At 39.5% G+C, this 26,379-nt stretch overlaps 1 protein-coding gene across 22 annotated transcripts in view; it reads left to right on the forward strand.

The window, feature by feature from the left end:
• The window catches only part of LOC133850817 (muscle-specific protein 300 kDa), a 121,149-nt gene that overhangs the window by 55,845 nt on the left and 38,925 nt on the right, over window positions 1-26,379 (forward strand). For 18 of the 22 annotated variants that reach the window (XM_062287034.1, XM_062287035.1, XM_062287036.1 and 15 more), the window contains 5 exons: window positions 2,959-3,264; window positions 4,819-4,970; window positions 11,764-12,733; window positions 12,815-13,027; window positions 13,101-13,361. In XM_062287034.1, the coding sequence (XP_062143018.1) occupies window positions 2,959-3,264; window positions 4,819-4,970; window positions 11,764-12,733; window positions 12,815-13,027; window positions 13,101-13,361 (1,902 nt within the window). Of the gene's footprint in view, window positions 1-2,958; window positions 3,265-4,818; window positions 4,971-11,763; window positions 12,734-12,814; window positions 13,028-13,100; window positions 13,362-13,414; window positions 13,798-15,709; window positions 16,143-16,330; window positions 22,236-26,379 lie in introns of those variants that run through there. The other 4 variants (XM_062287038.1, XM_062287039.1, XM_062287037.1 and 1 more) reach the window with 3 other exon arrangements.

Below are 26,379 nucleotides of genomic sequence, written 5' to 3' on the forward strand. Positions count from 1 at the left end.
CATTTGCTATAGATCTCAATTTACAAATTATATAAAAGCCTGCTCTAGGAATAATGAGCTACTAATCCAGTTCTTCTGGTTTTAAACTGTCAATAGTTTCAGCAAAAAAAGTAGGCTTAAAAATGTTAAAATCTGATTTAAGATACAATCAACTAAACTAGTTCAAAAATATATATTTTTTGTTTAGTTCACTTTTACCTTAATTAAGCCAAGTTTATCAACTTTATTGTCTTACAATTCTGTAACTATAAAAAGACTGCGAACTTTATTTAGGATTTAGCTTAGCCTGAGATTTAATTTATTGTCTTTATGTGCATATGTAAATATTTATATAGCTCTCTACATTTAAGTTCAAATCTTGTGTATGAAAGAAGACCTGTTTTGCTCAAGTGTGACACATTCACTACTTGAACCGACAAAAAACTGGAAAGCAAAGCGAGAAATATGTATCTGCAAGTTTTTTTTGAGAATGTATCCACAGTCACGATTACTTTTACCCAGAGTGCAATACGATTTGCCGGCCGGTAAAAGCAATGCTTGACTTGACTCTTCCAACATATTCTCTTAGCACACTCACTCTCGCTCTTTAATTTTTTCGGTAGTGTACTCTTTTAATTGTGTGTGCGCGACATAGTTGTTTACTTTCATATTTATGTCTCTCCGTCTGTTACCTTGAAAACTTATTAATGAGTTCAACTATTAACCTGCACTTGACTGTCTTATCATCGACTGACAAACATCGCTAAAGCCAGACAGAAGGCATAGCACGCATTTACGAGTATTTGATGCTTACTATAATCCCAGCTGATGTTGTTGCTGTTTTTTGTTGTCATTGAGTTAGGCTCATGACATCATCAGAGGCGGCTACAGTCGCTAACTACAGAGTATAACCAGTTTGTGAGGGATGCGCAATCAAAGTAGCGTTTCTAGCTAATATTGTGGTTTAGTTTCCAAGTAAAAGTTTTCAAGTAACGAGGTAATTAAATTGGTATTACTATAAATTCATCGTATCTGTTTTTAGTTGATAATAATTTAAGTCGTTTATTACCTCATTTGATAAGATAAAGCGAGTTGCTGAGTCCACTTGTTTGATTTTTTATTAGTAGTAACACTGAAGAGTGGATAATTTGCACGGGAACTTTTGTTAGGTATTAAGAATGTCTTCGTATATTTTTAGTTTAAACGAAAAAGTTTATTATTCTTTATACAGAACCTACAGTACTTTACTTTAGCTTTAATTAATTGAAAGCCATGAATTTCAAGGTCGTTTTAATTTACAGACAAATACTGTTTCAAATGTATGATTCCAATTTTTCGAAAATTATTCTGATTGGCGATAATTCTTTATTGTGCCGAATTAAATTATTCAAAATCTGAGTGTATCTTGAGTGTTTACTCCGCTTGGATCATTTTCATGTCCAAACTTTTACTATCCACAGTATTGTTTATTTCGTTTTCGTGTTGTGAATACACAATGGTAACTTGAGTTTTGAAGGTCTGTTCTGCCATCCCTCGACATTGTCACATTGTAACAGCAACAAACACATGTTTAGCAGCTTTTTTTGTGTTGACCGAGCGAGCTGAGTGTAAGTTGAGCGAGCTTTAAGAGCGAGCTTCGTTTCACGTTGCGGTGCTCTCGCCGCACAGCTGATTTGTTGTTGCAGGGCTTGTGCCGGCTTGTGGCACAGCCAATTGTGTTAGTGACGGCGGTGGCGTATACGTGATATTGCCCATGTGTTGGTGCAAAGTATGACGTTTGTCATGAGCACGACAAAAAAAAATTCGACGCTCTCGCTCTTCTTATATGTACGGCCCACGCCTTTGCCTACGCCCACCCGATACACTGACCCCCTCAGCCGAAAAGTGTTACCATGTGGTGGCAAAAACGTGTTCAGCAAACAAAACCGACAATACCGACACTCGACGCTCTCTTTGCTGGTTGTTTTTCGCCGCTCTTTACGCTCAGAGTAACTCGCTGGCGACAAAAGTGTCTCTCTTGGTTGGGTGTTCTAACTCATGCTTTGGGCACTGGCGTGTGAGGAGGCTTTTTGTGAAATTCACTTCTAGTTGAGACGTTTATCTGTGCGGTTGTCAGACCTTATTTTTTGTTCGTATTATGCGGTCTATATAGTGACGAAACCAGCGACAAAGCAAAATAAAATTTAAAAACAAACAGCGAGAAGCAAATAAGAGAAAAGAAACTAGTGTTATTTTGTGTCGTGCGGAGAAGCTTTGTTAAATTTGAATTACCCGTTTCGTTTGCCGTTTCAAACTTACATATATACATATTTATATATATATACGATGTGTGTACCATGTGCTTGAAAAGCGCAAATTGAGAAAAGAAGAAGAAGAAGCAGAAGCAGACGACAGCAATCGAATTTAAAGCTAACGTCATCAACAATAAAAAATAGAAGAAGCAGGAAATCTATTAAAGAAATCTATGTACATCGTTTTGTACAGAAAAGCAACAACACAAAAAGAAAAAGATACATTTTTTAAGTGCTACAATTAGCAAGTGCTGCGGTCGAAGATACACTCACCAGCGTGTGTCTGTGTGCGTGCGTGCTTAAACGTGTGAGTGCGTGTGCGTTTCCACTTTAGGTAAGCTTCGGCAGCTTGTGCCACACACGCATATGTCAAAGTTGAACAACAAAAAGAAAGATGTTAGAAATAATGAAAAATGTGTCAAGTGAAACGCAGACGGCGTTGTCGAAATAACTCTAAAATACACTAAAAAAAAAAACAAAAAGAAAACAAATAAACGAACCTATAGATAGGCAGTGTACTCGATACTCAATTTATATATTTAATTTGTAATACCTATACATAAACCAAAACAAATATAGCATATATGCATACTTGCACTTGCATCAAAGTGCAGCAATATTATTTGTACAAAAATTTAACGTTTTTCTCGTTGCCTTGCGCTGTCGTTGTTGTTGTTGTTGCTTGCAGAGCCAGAACAGCGATCTATCGCTAGTGAACCAGCAGGCACAATCCCTGATAAGGCAAGCCGACGCCCGCAATCGTCAATTGATTGAACAGGATAACGCGAATTTGAATCGCAGCTGGCAGGATCTGGTGCGTAGCCTGGAACAGCGACGTGACAATCTGCAACAGTTGGCCGAGCATTGGGATACATTTGAGAATAGCCTGCACGACTGGGAGAAGGCATTAGGACGTTTGGCCGATAAGTTCCGCAATGTCGACCCAACTGTAAGGTCCCGACGTCATTTGGAAGATACAAAGAATGCCATTCAGGTGAGTTCAGCCAATACAATACAATAGTATCTAAAATGTTGTGCTTTATACAATCACATTCGTAATTTACATAATCTTGAAGCATTAGCTTTACTATTTAGGGCTTATGAGCTCATGGACAGACTTAATTGATTTATTGTTGTTGTAGTTTGCTGTCGCATATACGAAATACAAAATTTCATTCATTTATTTAGCAGTTGACCACCCCCAAACCCCGATTTTGTTTCTGCTAATGTCAAACTATGTGTGCGTTTCATATATAGGCAGACTTACATATATAATACATATATATATATATATATACTTGCATAGTATATCAACAATGTTACGCCGCCGTCAAGTTCATGGTCATCGACGATTTGACTCAGAGCTTCCGCTCTCTCTCTCTCTCTCTCTCTCTCTCTCTCTCTGTCTATCTGTCTCTCTGACGCTCTCTTGGGCGCTCCTCTCGGTCTCTCTTTGATGGCGAGCTTTAGCAGCTGTCCAAACTGCTGTTAATGATTGGCACAAAACGAACAACAAAAATGTAAAAAACAAAAGTCAACAAATTCTCGACTTTCGGTTTCTACCACTTTTGTTTTTAGGCTTAGTTTAACAAATAGCAACAATTTCAACCATTTTAATCGCTAGACTTCTCCAGTATACTACATATTTAAATTGTCATTTATCGCTTTATTATACAACGCGGCATCTCCGACGCTCATTTGTTATTGCAATCAACCAGCAAATCAACTGATTTCTTGTTGTTATTATGTATTGTTTTTGCATGACCTCATAGCTAGCGATAATTGTTGATTGTGTTCGATTGCGATTTGAAGAGAAACACACACAAACTTATCAGTTTTTGAAGCTAATTTTAGCGTCATGTTATTAAAAGAATTAGTGTCTGCGGCAGCATAATTATTATTTTCTTAAACAATTACACTATATTACACTCTGAAATTATAGAAAATAGGTTAGTAGAACTCTTCAATATCGAAAATTCCTTCTTTACCAGTATTCAGCCCGAATAAATGAATGAATATAAATTAATAATTGCTTGCAGTAATTGCCTATGTAATTTCGAATTGAAATCAATTTGAATGAAGCCAAGTTCAGTCCATAAATGCCTAAGCCTGGTCAAGTATTATTAAATATTAACGATGTTGTCATCCATAAAAAGCTTTCAATGGTCGAAACAAAACAACAATTTATCCTAGTCGAAAATGTTTGTTTAACGAATATTTTAAAAGTTTTTTTTTTGTATTTTGTTCAGCGCAAATATTTATTGTTGTCTATAGGTTTTCCTCTTACTTATAAAACCCCATTCGAAATGTTGCCTTAAAGTCGAGTCAACGTTTTTGGTGTTGACCTTCGTGAGTTTTGAGCGGCCCCAAAAAAAAAAATATACAAACTGGAATCGAATTAAAAATGCCGAGAAAATTTGTGTTTTTTTTCTGGTTTTGTTTTGCTTTGTTGTTTAAAGCTTTGATCGATTGGCAAAAGCAAAAACGTGACTGACAAATTGCTGTAAATTTGGTATTAATGTTGTTGTTTTGATTTGTGTCTCTTTAGGAACTGCGTGAGGAATCAAATGAACTTAAATCATCACATAAAGAAATCGAGGCGCTCTCAAAATCCATCCTCACATTCCTTGGGGAAGTACACAAACCCTCGGCGGAGGCCATACAGGCCAAAGTGGATAAGTTAGTTGAACAGCAATCAAAGTGAGTACTACTCTGCCCCCATTAAAATGCCACATATTAGATAAACAATTCATTCAATTCCATACTGAAGAAACTCAACAAGTGCTCTCGTATGCCTGTATATATATGTATATGAACAGTGTTTAACTGTGCGTGACGTTAACTTAAATTTGCTCAAAAAGAAGAAAAAAAATCAAAATAGAATCTAACGCCGGAAATCGAATTCGCTACATGTTGTATAATTGATTTGCATTTAATGGAAATTTATGTGGTTAAATTAACTAGTTTGTTTCCATTGATCGTCGTCGGTCAATTAAACGGGTTCCACATGAAGTTCCGAGTTATATACAAATCATTTATCAGCAGTTGCAACTTCTTATGTCAACTCTGGCTGAGAATATCGCTGTGACATCAGTGGAACTCTTTTTTTTTTATACACTCAACTCGGCTCAACTCATTTAAGCTCGGCTCTTGAAATTTCATGCCGAAACTCACGTCAAAACCTGACGTCATTCCAACGGTTACGCTCCGGTAATGCTTACATAAGCCGACTTTTCTATGTATAGCTTCCAAACTGCGCAACATAATAAAAACCTGAAAAATTCTAAGAATAGTAAATCATTAAATTTTCAAGACCTTACTGCACTAAACAAACAGTCTGTGCTGAAAGTATTCTTCGCATTCGTATTGTTACCAAACGCATATCAACATCTGATACAAAAGTCGGGGCATACCCAATGTCTCTGGTAACTGTGCCAAATCGTTGGCCTTATCAGTTTGACTGCCTTAAAGGCAGCTACGTACGATAATAGACAAATGTATCCCACACTCCCAATAGCATTTCATATGAGTATGTGTGTGTGTGTGTTGATAAGCGCCGACAACAAAAATAAAAGAAACAAACAAAAAGAATTCAAATCAATGTGGATTTGATTGTTCTTTTTTTGCGGAAATTCTTTTGTATGGCGCTTGACGCAAAAACAACATGAGAAACGCTGCCAATTTGCCAATTCGTTTTGCCATTTGACAAACGTTTATACATTTAACTTATTTGTTGTTGACCATTAAAAACGTAGCAACATATTCTCGGCAACATTATTGCTGGCAACATTTTAACAGCTCGTTAACAGCGACGTAATTTCACCACAGCAGACACGTCTGTTATTGGATCGTCTGCCGGCGATCACGTAAACATTTGTCTTGGCACGGCGGAGAAAGAACATAAAGAAAATGGTTGAAATAAGAAAACGAGAAAAAAAGAAGAAAATGAAATGAAAACATGCCGCGGCCTTTCTTAATGCAGCACTGACACAATTTTCACCCAAGACATGTGTTATGACTATTCACAGCATCAACGTCAGTTTTTTTTTTATTTTATTTTTATACACATTTTGTTTCATCCGGCTATTTGCCTGACAGCCGCAGCCGCAATGTCGATCTGCCTCGTCTTTGCCTGCTTGTGTGTGTTTTTGAAAAACGAGACCAGCAGCTGTTATTTTCTTTTTATTTTTTCTTCAATTGTTGTTCCCCAAAAGTTTTGTGACGTTTTCGGCTCGTTACACATGCACAACAAACAGACAACAACAACACACCAATAAGATCTATTTTATTGCGCTACAGATTACCAAATCTTTGTATTTACTTTGATATCGTATTGGATTACATGCGTAATAGCTTTTTAAATGAAGGGGTTAATTGGGAGGATTAAAGAAAATGATTGAATGACAGATGGATTATTTCTATATACATGTGCACATAATATTTACAACTTTTAGCTTTAGTTTTGGTCCAGCTGTTGCCCATTTTCAATTAACAGTAATGCATTTTACGACCATGTCAATGGCAGACTTCTAAAACCATAAATCTGTTGCGTAAAACAGCTGCAATCTGTAACAGAAAAGTACTTGCATTTGATTACTTAACGTACTTAAAATCAACTATTATGATCAATCACTCTGTTTCTGTTTATATTGAGTGTGAAAATTTTCTCTATGGGTATACGCAATTTTAGTTTTATTCGCACAAAAGAGGCATTGACAATGCCATCATCGAACCAAAAAATGATCTAATACCCCGAATGCTGTGTCATCGACAATTATACATCCAACTATACACCGCATACAAACATATATTCCTTAAACTGCGACGCAAAAATTTAAATGCAATTTATACTTGAGATTTACTTTTTCGTATGGCAAACATGCAAGAATCTAATCAACATTTGGTTCGTATTCGAAAAAAAAAAAATAATACTTAAAATTTGTTTTGCGTAAGCCTTTTGGATTTGAAAAGTAATTCCATGTATTTCGGGGGAATTAAATAATTTATTAATAATATATGTAGATAACAATTAACTTCAATGAGCTTTATTTATTTCTGAATTATACGTAATACTTTTAAAAATAGCTGGCGGCCTAATGTAAATACGTATACTCGACTTGAGAATACTCTGCGTATGATTGATTTATTCGAGAAACAAACTCGATAGCGTTACGTTCAATATAATTGAATTCAATTGACGCTTCCCAAAGTTGTTGTGCTCTCTCTCTAGGTATGACTACAGAATATAAACAACAACCTAACAAAACAGCCAACACAATTATTGAAAAAGTAAACAAAAATCGTGCTGCTGACTTCATTCGCAGTGTGCGAAAAAATGTGCAAAAAAAAGTAAAGGCAAAATTCACATACATAAAAACTATATGCACAGGGTATTAAGATAAGCGCCAAACGAATTTGCCACAAATACTTTATAATTGTTTCAGCACCACAAACAAGCTAACGACAACGACAAAAAATCAAAATAAAGGCGAATTATAAAGCTGCTCTCGGCATCTGCATTGACAGTTTGTCAACTTTTTTTGCATAAAAAAATTCAAGAGAAAACAATCGAAAACAACAACGGCAGCGGCATAGCATGCCAAAACAACAACAATTAAGGCAAAAACTTTGCCCAAATGAGGTAATCGCGTAATTATAAATTTATTTTTCGCCTTGAATGGCGCTCACACTGTTAAGCAGTTGCTGCTGCTGTTATTGCCTAACAGCGCGCTGTTAAAGCTGTCTGATGAGTTGCTGTTGTTCCAATGCCATTCCATTTCAAAGGCAAACAACTGTCGCTGTCGCTCTCTCAGTAAAATTGATTGCTCATGTATATGTGTGTGTGTGTGCGAATATATGCCGGCTTCTTGTTGCGTTATCTAAACCGGCAAACTGAATGTTGTTGTTGCCTTTATCACACACTTTCTAACCATGCAACATTTGCTTGTTGCGTGCGAAAAAATGTGCTCATCAATTGCAATTCGCAAAAATAGTATATTGGGATTTATTTTGACTTTGTTTTTTTTTTGGTGATTTTTACGGCATATTTGTCGGCTGAAGTCAGCGGCGAATTTGTTCGGTTAATGAGTAAGACGCTTTGCCGTTTGCCTCATTTTCAATGCCAAGCGCATATGCAAACTTTTAATAATAATAATTTTTAGTGCTTCGACCGTTGCTGCTCTGTTGCTTGCCTTTCTCTTTCACTCTCGCCCAGCACACACTTTGTAATATGTTAATGATGTGTGCGATTGTGTGTTTGCGTTTTGTTGTATCTGACTGTGGTGAGTTGCGGTAGCAGTTTTCGTTCTTTTATTTCCGTCTCGCGTTCCGCTGTTAACGATCACCTCGCCTCTCGCATTCGCCTCTCCTGAGTGCGCTCACTTCACCTCGACAGCGGCGCAGCGCAGCGCTGTTGAAACGACGGAGGCAAAGTGAAACACACTTTTTGGCAACTTTTTCGCGCTGAGAATATTTTAGTTTTTATTTAGAGTTAGTTGCAAGCGGACGTGTTTTTTATAACTGGATGGCTGGAAACTAAATACGAAGAAGCGAACGCCCGCCCGAGCATTAAATATATATATAGACGCATATTTTTAAATTCAAATAATATAAATCTTAATTAAGAGGAGGATCGTAGACAAATAGAAGCAGTAAAACAAGAAAATACACACACACACACAAAAGCAGCCCCCGTCGACGAGACCCTCAAGAGAGAAGCAACGGAAAAGTATTTAACATTGAAAATAACTGGCTGTCTAGTAGCACACTTTACGCAATTTTCTATTTCTATTTATTTTCATGCGATTATTTGCGATGCACTTGAAAACGCCGATTTGTGGATTACCAGGCGTATACGCAACGTTGAGGAAGCTGCTGAATTTCGCAAGAAATTCAAGTTTAAAGCAAAGTACTAAGCACAAAAAAAAAGAAGCAAGTTAACAATTGTTGAGCACACATCTGCCTCCCCATCGGAGGAGGTGCGACTGTTGTCGCTAACAATTTGTATATTGGCCAGAAAAACACAAAAGAGCGGAATAAAACCGCAGTTGAAGCGCAGAATAGAAAAGCGAAAAAGAGAAAGAAGCGAATGCTAATTGCTAACACGCACTCATATTAAACGCGTCGTCAAAAGCAAAAGGTGAATGTTTAAAGCAAAAAAAAAAAACAAATAAGATGTAGACAACACTTTAAAAATAAAGTGTGTAAACGTTGTGTTGATTCCACCGTGTGGCATGATTAAGTCATCGACATAAAGCTCAAGTCGTCGCCTATGCTAAATTCAGCCTCAATCTCTATCTAGACTCTAAAAGGGGTGGGTCTCAGTTCGGTCCCCGGGGTCCGGTCTTTAATAGAAGCGGCAGCAACGAGGTCGTCAGGTGTTGTTCGACTTGTTGTCGCTTTTATTTTATTTGATTTTATTATTGAGAATGTTTGCGATTCGGCGCGTGTCTCTGATTTAAAATGATGATGACGTCGTCGTTGTCGTTGTCGTCGTCGGCTTCTCAGCAACAAATAAGTCACCCTCATAAAAAGGCCAAAGAGAAGCAATGACTAAAAACAAATCTTCAAATTGCTTATCGACAGAGCGTGAGCAGCAGTCTGATTACAATAATTGATCAAACTATGACTTGTCAGTTTGTTGTTATGGACATTAGCTCTCTGGCTTATTTGATAGACTTGATACATAAATAGTACATTGTTATTTATAACAACACACGCGTCAATGTATGCGACGTTGCTTTCGCTTTTCACATTGGCGCTCGCATTGTTCGCATAGTTTGCCATTTAAATCTCAGATATGCACTAAATTTAATACGTTAATTTGTACATTAGCAAAATGGCAAACGACTCTGAAAATAGCAAAAGACACAACAAATTTTATTGACGATTTTCTTTGCTGCCGTTTTCTTACGCTTTCTATAACGTTGTTTTGTTTTTTTTTCTTTGTTGACGCAAAATATTAGTTTAGTTTAGTTTTTTTTTTTTGCGAAAAGAGATTAAATAGCTAATTTGGGGTGACAGTTTTTAAGTGAAATTTTCACACTTTAAATTCCATAATTAATTCCCAGCAAAGTTCTTCTCAGTGGTGCTCGCTGAACTTTAACATTTGTTGTCCATTTTTTCAGTTGTATATTTATTTTTTTTCATTTGTTTGTGTTGCTGTTCTTTTTACAATTAATTCGCTAAAAAACTTTTGTCGAAAATGTGTTTCAGCCTTAATTGGCCGGCAGCCAAATGTGTTGACTTGGCCTCATCATGGCACGTTGCTCTTCCGTTATTGTTCTTCTACTTCTACTTTTGCCTCATCTTGTTCTTATTTTTTGTTGTTACTTTTGATGTAAAGGGCATTCAACGAGAGAGCGCACAGACGCGGCGTCCTTCATAAAATATTGTAGTTGCTTCCAACATGTCTTTAGTTATTTGTCTGATTTTCTTTTTTTAATTGCTGCCCCTCAAGTACTAAAACACTTGTTGGCATCAATTTGCTAGCGCCCACATGGCGTATGAGCAATACACATATATGCGTCACAGACTGGAATCAAGACGAATCTATGGAGAGTGTAAAAGTAAATATCAAAAGTCTTCAAGTGTCTGCGAATTGAATCATTTCGAATCATTTCAAATGTGCAGCGTGCCACGATGACGTCAGCTGCAGTTCTGCTCGCCGTTGAATGCAAATAAATAAACATAAATACCGAATATAATTATAAATTCAAGCATAAAAATAAACGCAGCCGTGTTCAGAAGCAGGCCAAGCAGCGGACAACATAAATAATATTAACAAACAATAAAAATAAAACAATAATAGCAATAGCAGAACAAAATGTAAAAGGCCAACAAACGAAGCAAGAAATTTTCGAAAAATGCTCACGCTCTCAATCGGTTTGCTCTTTCACTCTGTCTCTCCTCTCTCGCGCTGTCTCTCAAAGCAGTTCAAGGTGCTTCACAGAATCACGTAGAAGAAACCTCATATTGAAATTTGAATTTCCGAATTTCGAATTTGAAATTTGTAGTCTGGTGGCGAAGAAAAATTTCGCGTTTCGTTCAGTCATTTAGAAAACTCTCTTGTAGCGAAACGGCAGCATTCAATTTTCACGGAAATCTTCGCAACGCCTCGAGGCCAACACAGCAACAGAGATCACATCATCATCTTTTGGCCAGCCCATTTGGATATATAGAGAATTATTGAAAAACTTCAGCCTTTGTGCTTTCTTCAAAAAATAACTTTTTGTATAATATATATCGCATATATATCGATATATAATCTAAATATACAAGATATATTAAAATTGTGTTGCAGCACGCGTAGCTGAATTCTATTCTAGAGCAAAAGAAGACAACCGCGTGGTTTTCTCATAGAAACCTCACAAACACAAACGCACTGTTTACATATTATATAGGCATATATTTTACTTGTGCCGAGATACGTCATTGACTAATACGCCCCGGGCAATATTTCTTTTCTTTTTGCTCTCAATTATATATTTCACAGATTGAACGATACATTACGCGATAAGGACCAACAAGTTAGCAAGGATCTCGAGGAGATCGAACAAGTGTTCCGCCGCATCTCGCAGCTGCAGGACAAGTTGAACGCACTGCACGATCAATTGCAATCCGTACACGTCTACGACGAACACATTGCCCAAACGGAACAAGCACTCATCACAATCAACAGCCAGGTGAAACAGGCAGCCGAAGAAAGTCGCGCGCTTGTCGCACAAACGCAAACGCTCTATCAAACCAAACAGAATCTATTGCCCAGCGATATTGCCCAAGAGTTTACCGCACTCGAACTGTTAGCGGAACGCGTGCAGGTAGCCATGGAGACCAAAGAGAAGGATTTCAAGCGCGCCAAGACCGTTCGCACCGAATATCTTGCCGGTGTCGATGAGATTCAGCGCTGGCTTATGCAGGCCGAGGTTCAGGTGCAAGAGCGCACCTTGGAGCCGACACAGATGAAGGAGCTGCTGCAGCGTATCAATCATGAAATCGGCACCATTTACGAACGCTTTACGCTGGTCAAGACCAACGGACAGCTGATTATTGAGAATAGTCGCAACAGCGAGGAGAAGACGCTGGTGCAGACAACAATCGATCAGTTGGCCGCTCAATTGGCCCAGGTGCGCGGTTGGTTAGACGAGAAGAAACAGGCTGTGGGCGATAGTTTGGATGCATGGACTCGTTTCATGAATCTGTATCAAATTGTGATGTCTTGGGTGGCCGAGAAGCGTACGTTCATCGATCAAACGATTGAGCTGCGCACGTTGCCCGAGGCACGCAATAAGCTGAATGATTATGCGACGGCTGTGAAAAGTATTAAACCGATTGTGAAGCATTTGAGCGAAATGGACAAGGAACTGGAACACATTGGTCAAGTGACAACTGTGGGCGATCTCAAGGACAAGCTGCAGCAGGCTGAGGATGCGAAGATATCCGTGGAAGCGGTGCTACTGGAGAGGGTAAACTACTGCATTATCGAACATATACAATTACTATTAATTCTCTTTCCAATTCTTTATTCTTTGTGAATCCCATTGCAGAACTCACTGCTGCAGGAAGCCTGCGAGGAGTGGGATCAATGCGAACGCAAGATCAAGGATATACGACAATGGCATGAAAAGACCAAACAGACATTGGACTCCTCACCACAGCTGAAGAAACCCCTGCGCGATCAACTAGGCTATTGTGAAAAGACTCTGGCCGATATTAATGTGCAAAAAACCAAACTTAGATTGTCGATTGAAAAATTAGAGGTAAGTATGCGGATGCTTATAGCTAATGGAGAAACGCTTTTCCATGCGCCACTTTTCTTTTGCTATCCGGCAGGTACACTTCCGCAATGGCATGGGTGGCGATCCACGCCTTAGCGAGAACGTTGACGATTTGGTGCGATTGCTCGATGGACTTGGCGATGTGGTTAAGACCAAATCGCAGAGCCTCGAGCAAACGTTGTCCCAAATCGATGTGTATCAACAACAAATGCAAACGCTTCGCCAGCGTATCATACAGGAGGAGCAGCAACTGCGCCTCGTTATGGCGCCTACGTACTTGCCACACGATCGTGAGCGCGCATTAGCCGAGCAACAGGTACGTACCACTTTCTTGTTATCAAAATCAGTTTCTCTCAAGTTTATGTGTAGAACAATTCCCTGATTAGCAGTTAGCTAGAACAATTTAAATAAAAGGACCAAAGTCTAGGATCTCATTATATCTCGTATCTCTTAATTACACAAATATATCTATTTAGTAGCTCGTAAATAACAGCAACTGTAAGCTAAGCTGAGATCTCAAAAGAAAAAAACAAGCCCCTTGTGATATATTTTATAGATCCCTACATCATTCTCATGCTATATTGAACGAATCTTTAATTTAATGCTATACAACAGTTGACAGAACAACCAGTTTGTTGGCCCAAAATAAAAACTACAAAAGTTATTAACCCTCAAGTAACCAAATATTTAGAACAAATGAATTAAATAATACCTTAATTATTAAAAGAACGTTCTGCAAGAATAAAAAAAAAGTGCGGATAGGTCCGAAACAAAGTTGCACGGTGGCTGCGTAAAGTAAATTCGAATAAATTATAGTTTTTTCTTTTTGTTTTTCATTTCAATTATTTCTTTTGTTTTGCTTTATTTTGTTAATCAAGTGCGCATATTGTTAAATCTCGTCAAATTCTCTCTTACGTTTTTATTATTTTCGAATTCGATTTATGCCATTTTCATTTCATCAAAACATATAACTACATACACTGCAATACATTACATTTCAGTTCATCAACGTTCATCTTTGTGCTTATTGTATTCTTATTTTTTCCATCTATTAATTTTATTTTGCCAATTCTCATGTCATACCGTGCAGCTCGAAAAACAAACCGACTTGCCTCTCATTTCATTTAATATGCCCATCATTGTTATGCCTCTGCCATACATTTGTTGTGTCTGTAAAATACAAAAACAGAAATACCAATTCATTGTCACGTGCCAAATCATTAACAAAAAAAAATAAAAGAAACTATATATATAAATATAAGCAAGAGAATTCACATAAGTTCTTGTTGCCGGGGGTAGCCCATTCAATATGTGTAGAAACAATCAAATAAATTCTTTCTCCAGTTCATTATTCAGCGAGCTATTTTAGGCATTGCCAGAATAAACGTTTTCAACTATTTCACACCAAACAAAAAAAAAAAAAATTTCCCTCGATATATATACATACTTGTATTATGTATAGCAGCAGGGCATTATTTTATTATACAATACATATATATAGTTAGATTTAAAATTAAATGTTCGTTTTAAGTTTACATTGCGAATTGCAATGTTGGCGGTAAGTGGCAACTTTAACAAAGTCCAAAATTAATAACAATTTTTCAATATGATTTTTTTGTTGTATCAGTAAAGACATTTGATTTTTGGATTCCCAGTAGTAGTTGGGGCAACTCTTGCTATGAGAACTTATCTTATTTTATCTTGCCGAGAACACAAACACACACATAATTACAGTCGAAGCATAATTACAAAATGGCGGCTCACATAAAACATAAAAAAAGATCACCACAAATCACAATCACTTGACATCCACATTATGTATCATCACAGCTTTCGCTTAGACATTATTCATTTATGATTTTAGTCGTTTTGTTTTTTACTTTAATTAGTTAGCCGGGCAGACATTTACAAATTTCACTCAAAGATCCGCTCAACGTCACAGCAACCTCTCTTTCTTTCTCTCAATCTAATTCTCTTATTAAGCGTTATATCGCTCTCAATTATCTTTTAGTTACAAGTAATGGTTACGGTTTTAATTTGACTTATGTATTTTATTTTTGACATTTTGTATTTTATCTTTTTATCTTTTCTCTACGTAAAAAAACAAACAAACAAAAATCTGGTGTCGTTGCGCTTTACGAAATATTTAAATAATTGTAAACAATTTCCTCACACGAAAACATTAAATACATTTTACTAATATTTGAAATAATTATTTAACTTTTAACTGGATTCTTGGGCTTTTGCTCGCTTGCCTCTTGTGCTAAATTGAAACTAAAATATGTGACTAACTTCAAATCCATGCCTCTACCAACTATTTAACTATTGCCATAACTCCCTCACACACATGCATTCCATTGAATCAACACAAACACACACACATGGGTATTGCGTACTTCTTCAACACACAAAAACCTGGTATATGGTTGCTTGATCTATTATGGCATTATTATGCTCGCTGCATTTCATATAAAAATGGATCATATATGATTACTATGCTGACTTTTTTGTATTTCTTCTCTATATAAAATGCTCACGCCGAAACATTTAAATAATTCTCAACAAAATGCACCAAACGCATAAACAATATATAAACTCTCTCTCTATGTCTCTGTCTCTGTCCTACAACCCTCACTTAAAAAAATATAAAAATATCGATAATAGGCATGTCGTGAACGTGTCAAAAATTTGCATTCGAAAATAACCGCACGTAATGAGCGCATCAAATTGTTAATACATCGCGGTACGCCGGACGATGCTAAGCTAGAGATCTAGATCTAGAGATTTTAGATGCCGCGCCGCACAGCTATATGGCACTACAACACAGTACTTATAAGAAAATAACTATTATATATATATATACCTATATATCTAGACTAGATCAAACCAAAGAAATGCAGAGCAGCCACCGTCGTTTGGTTGTCAGTCTGCTGCCACTTCAAACAGTCTCCCAATGTTAGCTGGGGCAGCGACTAAACCCAGCGTCAGGCCCCTTATTATACTACATATATTAATATTACATGACCCAAATGCTTAAGAAAAAAATCTACAAAAAAAAGAAGAATTAACTATTAAATATATATTTTTAAAATGAAAACCCTGAAGAGTATTACTTGTAGCCTCCATTTTAGCAAGTTGACAGGTAGCTTTGGTTAGGCCCTTGAATTTTCCAATCGAAAATGAAAGCTAACGTTCTTTTTGGCAAATCTCCCCCAATCTCTCTCTCTCTATCACGTGCACTCTCGCTCGCCTGCCCGCCCGTTACTCTCCATATGAACGCATTAGGCAATGCGACAATCAATCGATGGCATGCAGCAAACGTATGACGCAACCGCCGCCCAATCCTATGCTCTGGATCCACATTCAGTGGTAACCACTTCATCAACTGTCTCGTTGCTTATGAAGCCAACGGCAGTAGGTCTAACCTATGCTGAAGTGTTATCAGGACATGCGAGTCCGGTAAGCGGTAATGAATCGGCAACGACAATGGCGACAATAGCGACAACATCGACACAACCAAGACAAGAAAAACGCGACACGACCACGACAATAACGACAAGGCAACAACAACAACAACAATCGAACGTAAACCAAGAACAAACCTTTATTACTACAACCACCACCACAACAACGACAAGAACAACACGCACATTTGAGGATGAATCAGAAACATCTGAATCGAGCACTCATTTACCCACTGTGGTCTATGAAAGGAAGCAACCTCAACATGTTACACCATCCAGCAGCATCCATGTGACCTCTGACTATGAGGAAACCACTGATCCAATTCAAATTGTAACCACAACTATTACAGCAGATCAACAAGTTCCTACTAGCAATACCAATCTTCAGTTTATCGAAAGCGAGCAACACCATTCATCATATGCGGGTAAGAAATTGCAAGCGCCGCGAGCTGAACGTCGTGGGCGTTCTCCCAGACGTCGACGTGAGCCGCATGTGGAGCAACAGCAACAACAACAGCATCAACAACAACATCAACAACAACATCAACAACAACATCAACAACAACATCAACAACAACATCAACAGCAACTCTACGTGCCACAGGAAGAGCGTGCACGTTCTCGTAGCCCGATTTGGGTACCCGGTTCAACCTCCTATGCAGAGGTGTTGCGTGGTCTTGAATTGGAGCGCTTGCAAGCCGAAGAGTTGGCCAGACAAGCAGCAGCAGGTCAGGCTCAGCCTCATGTGGATCTGACCATACAGGATGTAATTGATGCCAGCTATGTGTCACAAACAAAGCCTCAACCTGTCGAGCAATTTGTTAGTCAAGTCGAGCCCGATTTGAGCTATGTTCAGCAACAGGAGCAGAAACAGCAACAGCAGCTTTCTAGCTATGAAGTACCCATGACAGCCGAGGAGATAACGGCAACGTATTTACAGCCAGATCCACAGCTCTACCAGACCATGTACGAGAATGTAGCTGATAGCGGCCAGTGGGGCTATGTCACCACCGAACCGAGCAGCGATCAACAGCTGCAACAACAGCAGCAGCAACAGCCGAATTACTATGATTCTGTTATGCAGATGCAGTATCCAATACAGTATCAGCCGGTGGCTGTGCCACCAGCAGCAACCACAGGTTATCAAGTGTTGGCTGGTTACTATCCGCCCATGGAGAACTATCCATCGCAGGTGTATTACACTCAACAAACAGAATACACACAGGAATATCAACAGCAGGAACATCAGCCAACTCAATCAGAGCTTAATCCAGAGGTTGCTGCTTATCAACCAGAAATTGTAGAACACTCATATATACTCGAGCCGTATCGCACAGATATCAACCTAACGGGCTCATCGACAACAGGTAATAGTGTGCTTGATCGTGTGGTCACCACACTGGCATCCATGGTGCAACAGAGTACCGAACCTCTGACTACAAGTACACAACAGATACAACCTACTGTTGTTACGCTACATCAGGAACCTGAGCAGGTTTACATTGAGGAGCACGTGCAGATGTTGCGTCCTGTAGAACCACAGGAATTTGAAATGAATGAGCCACGTCCTGATATAACCTTTGGTCAATTTGATGTAGATGCTATTGAGACCATACCCATTGAAGTAGCACAGCCTCAGCAACAACCTCAGCCTCAACTACAATTTGATCATCAACTACAACAAGCACCGCAATCGCAAAGTCACACGACAGTAACGACAACGCGAGTTGTGGAGGAAACGATTCACTCGCAACAGACAGAGCCAACTGTGATAGCACCGACGGCGCCGGAAATCGTAGCAGCCCAAGAGACTGTTCTAGTAGTACGTCCTAAGGTGCAAGAGCCCAATCAGAATCAGCAAAAGCAACAACAAAGCCAAGATACAAGTGCTGGCAGCACGTATGCAGAAGTGCTTTTTGGTCAATTACATCGAGCACAACATCCAGTTTTCCAGCCATCCAGTCAACAGCAACAACAACAGATCCCAGTACGTATAGCTGCCCCTTTGCCGCAAATTCGCAATGCTGATCATGCAACAACCACTAAACACACAACAATTACCACCATAAAGAGTCAACAACAAGCAAAACATCCAGAAAAGTCTCTTGATGTTGCTTCTGAAAAGATTTCCAGGCCAAAACGACAACGCCATGAGCCACAACCGGAACCATTGCCAATCAAGGTCAGCACCAGAAAGGAGACAAAAACGAACCGTAAACATAAATCTCCTGAAACAAATGGTGCTCATGTTGAGCGCACAATTATTGTGGAAGATGTACCTTCTGAGGTTATCCAGGTCGAGGAGCCTCAAAGACACCCGGAGCCTAAGAGCCGCAAGTCTAAAAAAACTAAGAAGCCAGCGGAACAGTTAGTTGAATCATCCACAGAACCAGAATTGAAGAGTTCAATCGAAAGGGTGGTTGAAACCACAACGAAAACAATTACAAAGACTATGTCTACGCCAACTGTTGAAGTTGTCAAAACGGAAATTTCTATTACACCGGAAACAACAGTAGTGACTTCCTCTGGACCGAACAAAAAAGATAGAAAGAAGCACACACCAAAGGAAAAAATAGTTGAGCCAGTTGTCGAGATCATTCAAAAGACAGAAATTTTGCCAGTTGTAGAACCAACCGTTGAACCAACTACGACAGCATCGAAGAAAGATAAGAAGAAGTCTAAAAATGTGGTTGAAACAATAACTGCTACCACAAAACATGTTGAGCCAGTTGTGGAGGTTGTTGAACAACTAGAAACTGTTTCCGTAGTTGAGGAACCGATTTCTGAACCAATTCCTCTTCCCAATCAATCAAAGAAGAGCAAAAAGAAGTCCACAACAATTGTAGAAACCACGACAACCACTAACGACATTATAAAGTCAATTGAGGTCGCTGCAAAAGTTGAAGCTCTTGTTGAACAAACTTCAGAACCAACGCCTGTTCCAGCACCTTCTAAGAGGGATAAGAAGAAGACTACAACTGTTGTGGAAACCACGGCAATTACAGAACATATTGCAAAACCAGCTGAGGTTATTGAACAGGTTGAAGCTGCGGTTGAAGCAACTCCTGATTTGACTCCTGTTCCATTATCTGTTTCACCGCCTTCCAAAAAAGACAAAAAGACTACGACTGTTGTGGAAACAACGACACTCGCGAAGGATATTGTGGCACCTGCTGAAGTGGTGATTGAATCAACTCCTGAACAAGTTCCCGTTCAAGCTCCTATTTCAGCTCCTTCTAGAAAAGACAAGAAAAAGTCCACAACTGTTGTGGAAACTACAACTACTACAAAGGAAATAGCAACACCAGTCGAGGTTATTGAACCTGTTATTGAGCTAGCTCCTGTACCAGTTGCTGAAGCAGCGTCTCTTCCAGTTGCTGAACCAGACCTGGCATCAGCTCCAACAAAGAAGAACAAAAACCACACCACAACTTCAGTGGAAACTACGACGATTTTCAAGAATACAGTTGAGCCATCTCTTCAGATTGTAGAACAAATTAATATTGTCCCCATTGAGGAACCAGTTATCGAAAAGAAAATTGTGGAACCAACTATTGAGAAAGAAGAGAAACCTAAGAGCATAGATATATCAACGAAGGATAAGAAACGCGAAATGGTTCAGGAGACAGTTCAAGTGGAACAACAGTCAACAGAGACGGCAACAAATGGAGTTGAAATCGTTGAGTCAATTGTTAGTGATCCCGTGAATGAGATTGCTACCAATACGCAGATCACAGAATTTGTAGAGCCAGAGGTGTCTTCCATTATTCTGGTAACTGAGCCAATATCAACGATTGCCACAACCGAAACAAATGAGACTTTTGTAGAAAGTGACCCTGTGATTACCACTTCCACTAACACGATTTCAACGGAGAGTGGTACTACTACCATAACAACCAGAACTATAACCAAACATATTACTAAGCGTATTGTAAAGCGTATTGTCGATGGCAAAGAGGAGATCGTCGAAGAAGATGTCATTGACGATTTGCCAGAGGAGAATATTTCGGTGGAGCATTATGAGCTTCCTGCAATTGAATCGACAACTTCAACTCCTGTTTCACTGCCTGGACTTTCTGCAACGCAGGATACAACTGTGGTTCAAGGTGGATCCATTACAAAGACCACAATCACCAAAACGAAACGCATTCTGAAACGAATAACCGCAAATGGTGAAGAAGTGGTGGAAGAGGTCTTTGAGGATGAGCCCGAAGTGGAACGTGATGTCACCCTACTTCCGACAACAGTTCTCACCTCGACAAACGTCAGTGTTGAAACACAATCGAGTGTGTCACAGGAACAAATTCGTGATGCTGCTGAAAGTGCCATTGAGGAGATTGTAGATAAGGCTGAAAAGTTAACTGAGCCACAGAAACCATCACGTAAGGACAAACATAAGCCAGAGACTAGTTCCATAGTGAAGGAAACTGTTGATTTTATTGTGGCTGAGTCAGAGCAGAAACCACACAAACCAAGCCGTAAGGATAAGAAAAAGAAGCAGATCAAATCTGAGAGTGAAGAAGTTAATCCAAATAATAATGATGCCATAACAAAACCAGAAAGTCCTATTATGCAAAATGTAGCCGAAATTACCGAGCCACAAGTACCACTAGAAACCACAGAGCCCCTGAATACAACAAGTGCAATTTCCATTGATAAAAATCAACCACAGTCCACAGAGACGTCTGCGAACAGTGATGATGGTAGTCTCGTTAAGACGACCGTGATACGAACTACAAAGATCGTAAAGAAGATCAACCAGCAAGATGGCCAAGATATGTCGACTTCAACACATTCAGATGTACCCTCATTGGATTCGTTTGAACTCCTCGAAAAAACTGTCGAATCACCTAAGGTAGAAAAATCTGAGATGAATAGTCGTGAAATCAGTGACGAGGGTGTTGTAAAGACAACTAAGACAACAACAATTCGAACAATTAAAAATACTAAAAATGAAGCTGACAAGGAAGTTCTAACAGAGAGTGAAGTGGAAGTTATTCCCGAATCTCCAACGACTGAAGATACTGTACAAAGCGAAGATGGTTCTGTGTTAAAGACCACAACAGTGCGCACGACTCGAATCGTTAAGAAAATTGCCAATGACAGTGAAAATGTCAGCGAAACGAGCAGCTTGACTGAGCCCATTGTTGAATCCATCATCCACGATGCACCAATTGTAGCAGAATCTGTGACCACTGAATCAAACAGTGAGGGTATCACAAAGACTATAACCACGCGCACCACTAAGGCTGTAAATAAAACAATTTTAACCGAATCTGTGGACGCGCCTGTTTCTGAACAAATTGTTTTTGGAGCGGAGCAAACTTTCGAACAACCCCCTATTCCAACGGAAAGTGTAGATATTAAAACATCTACGCTGGATTTCATTATTTCCGAACAACAGAATATCGCACCAGTACCCGATAAGAAGCCACGGAAATCAAAGAAGCAGAAGGAAGCTCCTAATTCCAAAGAGAAAAAAAGAAACACCCGAAATTCAGACAGCCCCAACCGAGGAGCTAGTTGCCACAACCGAGAAGCTAGTTGCTCCACTTGTTGCGGAACCAAAACAAAAGATTTTGCTTAAGGAAACACCTGAAATTCAGACAGCCCAAACCGAGAAGGCAGTTGCTCCACTTGTTGAGGAACCAAAACAAGACGTCTTGCCAACAGAGCCTTTCTATGAGAATGCTGGCAATGATGTTGTCAAGACTACAATCGTCAGGACAACGAAGATTGTTAAGAAAATCTCACACAATGTTGATAGTGAGGCAGTGTCTGAAGTGGTATCAACTCCGGAAATGGAAAGCGAACAACCAGCTGATCCCCTGGAAGTTGTTGAGGCTCCAATAACTGAGGATGCTGGTGGTGTAACAAAAAACAACAACTGTGCGAACCACAAAGATTGTAAAGAAGTTAAATGAAGACGGCGAGACAACAACCGAGGAGAGCAGCACAATTAGTGAACCAATCACTGTTCGGGAAGGATCTCCGACGATTTCGGAAATACCAAGTGAAGCGTCAACCACATCTAGTCAAATAGATGGTGCCATCATAAAGACAACAACAATTCGTACAATGCGAATAACCAAGAGAATTACAAATGACGGACGTATAGTTCTTACGGAAAGTGACACACCAAGTGATGTTGTTGTTACATCTAGTATTGAAATGCCCGATCAAAGACCAGTTAGTCCAGTGATAGTATCAAGTACAACATCCCCTGTTGTCACTTCAAGCAGCGAACAGAAATTCGAAAATGTTGGTGTCAATATTGAGTTAGGTGTTAGGGACACTGCAAGCAAATCCGGTGTTAAAGTTATAGGTATTGAGACAACAGAACTACCTACTACATTATACTCTGAGAAAACAACACATAGTTCAACGAATGGCGCTACAAACGAAACAGACACTATTGCCACTACTACAACAACTACCAAAAATACGATACTTACGACCACACAACGACGTAGCTTCGAAACCGAAGATGGCACAAATGTTCTTTTCGTGGGAGAAGGCATTGACGGAGCCTATCCACCAGGTACAGTTCAGAAAATTTCGCTCATAACTCATGAGGAGAAGTTGAAGACTCCAATCGTGAAAATGCATCTCGATTTTCCGGAGGTTAGTCTCCGTGTGACTGAGACTGTCACTGAGAATATTGAGTCACTGCAAAGAACTGCCGAATCAAGTACATCTTCCTTAGTGGAGGTTGTAGAGTCTGTCGCCTCAGATATTGTAGAGCCCGTTAATCCTAGCATTTCTGTTACCTCTACTGATACTCTTGTCACCTCTAGTGAGGAATCATCTTTGAAGGTAGCACAGAAAGACAAAGAGACTAAGAAGGTTTCCGTAGAACAGGTTGACAAAACAATTGTAGGTGCAAAGGATAGTGAGCCCCCCACCGATTTGAGTCCAGAAGAGCAAAAGCTTTTCGAAGACATTCAAAAGAAACTGTCCAAGAAAGATAAGAAGAAGCGTCCCGCAATTCCCGAAGAATTCATTAAGCAGGAATCCCAGATCCTTGTTGCAGAAAGCAAAGGTAATGAAATAATTGCTATACCTGTAGTAGATGAAAAACAATCTTTAATTAATATTACTACCTCATCCAATGACAAACCAGTCCATTTAGCTCAAAATCTTTTGCAAGATGTGAGTTTGATTTCCAAAGCAAATACAATCGAGCATGCCAAAGCTGATACTCTTTATCACGAAAAAATGCAAGAAATGCCAGATATTCCTTCCTCTATTGAAAGTCTTAAAGAAACGCAATTAGATATTCCATGTGAAAAACAGAACTTCCCAGATCCTACTAATACCGCTAAACAAATTGTTCCTGCCAAACCAAGCGTATTAATTGCTGAAGCATTTGTGGCTAACACGGTAAGCACTTTAATTTCTACTAATATTCAAAATATTATCCCATATGAAAGAATCTATGAAGTTCCTAAATACAATTTATCTCATTTTAATATTGCCGAGGGTCTTTATCACATAATCAAATCTAAGACAAATGAATCACACGAGCCAACTCTTGTTAAGGTTGAACCGATTGTAAGTTCGGTTGAACCTGTTGTTCCAACGACCTCGGTTGATAACTCGAACGTAGAAATCTTAGAGATTGCTGAAAAGATTTACGAAATTCCCAAATATGACATTCGCGTATTCACCACAGCTGAGGGTAACTATCACGTAATTAATTCCGAATCCACCGAAAATGCACAAGTTACGGTTGAAAGTTCTGTCGATTCAACAATAAAGAGTCCTTCAGACGAAATTCAGACAATATCTACCACCATCTCCGAACCTGCAAAGGTATCACCCACATTAGATAAAATATTTGAGGTTCCAAAGTACGATATACTATCATTGAGTTCAGCAGAGAGCTATTATCAGACAACAAAGGCGAAAACTGAAATTCAGCCCGTCGGGGAAACCCAGACGATTGAAAATTCAAGCAACATAACTACTACGATCGAACCCAAAAAGGAAACTAATGACACAGAGACAGTCACCGAGTCCTCAGCTACAAAAGATTCCAAGACATCCGTAAAAATCACGTCAACAACAGTGACCGAAACAATTAGTGAGGCTGTAATTCCAGAAGAACCAAAGGCACTTGAACCTGAAAAGAAGTCCGAGGAGCCAATGAAACCAGCATACGCTGGTTTGCCTATTGATGAATCGAGCAGCTCCTGGCTGGATGTTTTGGATGAACCAATGGTATTCTCAGATGAAGAAGAAGAACCAATCGTTAAAGAATCTGTCCCTGAAAAGCTTAGCGAGACAGTTGTGGAAGAAAATGTTGTCACATCAGAGGCAGTCCCCGATTCCCCAGTTACTGGAGATTCCAAGACAACTGTAACAATCACAACAACAACAGTGACCGAAACAGTCAGCGAGTCTGTAATTCCAGAAGAACCAAAGGCACTTGAAGCTGGAAAGATGCCTGAGGAGCCTAAGAAACCAGCATACGCTGGTTTGCCGGTTGATGAATCGAGCAGCTCCTGGATGGATGTTCTGGATGAACCAATGGTATTCTCGGATGAGGAAGAAGAACCAATAGTTAAAGAATCTGTCCCTGAAAAGCTTAGTGAGACAGTTGTGGAAGAAAATGTTGTCGCATCAGATGCAGCCACCGAGTCCTCAGTAACTGAAGATTCCAAGACAACTGTAACAATCACGACAACAACAGTGACCGAAACCGTAAGCGAATCTGTAATTCCAGACGAACCAAAGGCACTTGAACCTGAAAAGAAGCCGGAGGAGCCTAAGAAACCAGCATACGCTGGTTTGCCGGTTGATGAATCGAGCAGCTCCTGGATGGATGTTCTGGATGAACCAATGGTATTCTCGGATGAGGAAGAAGAACCAATAGTTAAAGAATCTGTCCCTGAAAAGCTTAGTGAGACAGTTGTGGAAGAAAATGTTGTCGCATCAGATGCAGCCACCGAGTCCTCAGTAACTGAAGATTCCAAGACAACTGTAACAATCACGACAACAACAGTGACCGAAAACGTAAGCGAATCTGTAATTCCAGACGAACCAAAGGCACTTGAACCTGAAAAGAAGCCGGAGGAGCCTAAGAAACCAGCATACGCTGGTTTGCCGGTTGATGAATCGAGCAGCTCCTGGATGGATGTTCTGGATGAACCAATGGTATTCTCGGATGAGGAAGAAGAAACAATAGTTAAAGAATCTGTCCCTGAAAAGCATAGTGAGACAGTTGTGGAAGAAAATGTTGTCACATCAGATGCAGCCACCGAGTCCTCAGTAACTGAAGATTCCAAGACAACTGTAACAATCACGACAACAACAGTGACCGAAACCGTATGCGAATCTGTAATTCCAGAAGAACCAAAGGCACTTGAACCTGAAAAGAAGTTTGAGGAGCCTAAGAAACCAGCATACGCTGGTTTGCCGGTTGATGAATCGAGCAGCTCCTGGATGGATGTTCTGGATGAACCAATGGTATTCTCGGATGAGGAAGAAGAACCAATAGTTAAAGAATCTGTCCCTGAAAAGCTTAGTGAGACAGTTGTGGAAGAAAATGTTGTCGCATCAGATGCAGCCACCGAGTCCTCAGTAAATGAAGATTCCAAGACAACTGTAACAATCACGACAACAACAGTGACGGAAGCATATAGCGAGGCTGTAATTCCAGAAGAACCAAAGGCACTTGAACCTGAAAAGAGGCCGGAGGAGCCTAAGAAACCAGCATACGCTGGTTTGCCGGTTGATGAATCGAGCAGCTCCTGGATGGATGTTCTGGATGAACCAATGGTATTGTCGGATGAGGAAGAAGAACCAATAGTTAAAGAATCTGTCCCTGAAAAGCTTAGTGAGACAGTTCTGGAAGAAAATGTTGTC

The sequence above is a fragment of the Drosophila sulfurigaster genome, chromosome 2L (genome assembly GCF_023558435.1).
Source record: "Drosophila sulfurigaster albostrigata strain 15112-1811.04 chromosome 2L, ASM2355843v2, whole genome shotgun sequence".
Lineage (NCBI taxonomy): Eukaryota > Metazoa > Arthropoda > Insecta > Diptera > Drosophilidae > Drosophila > Drosophila sulfurigaster.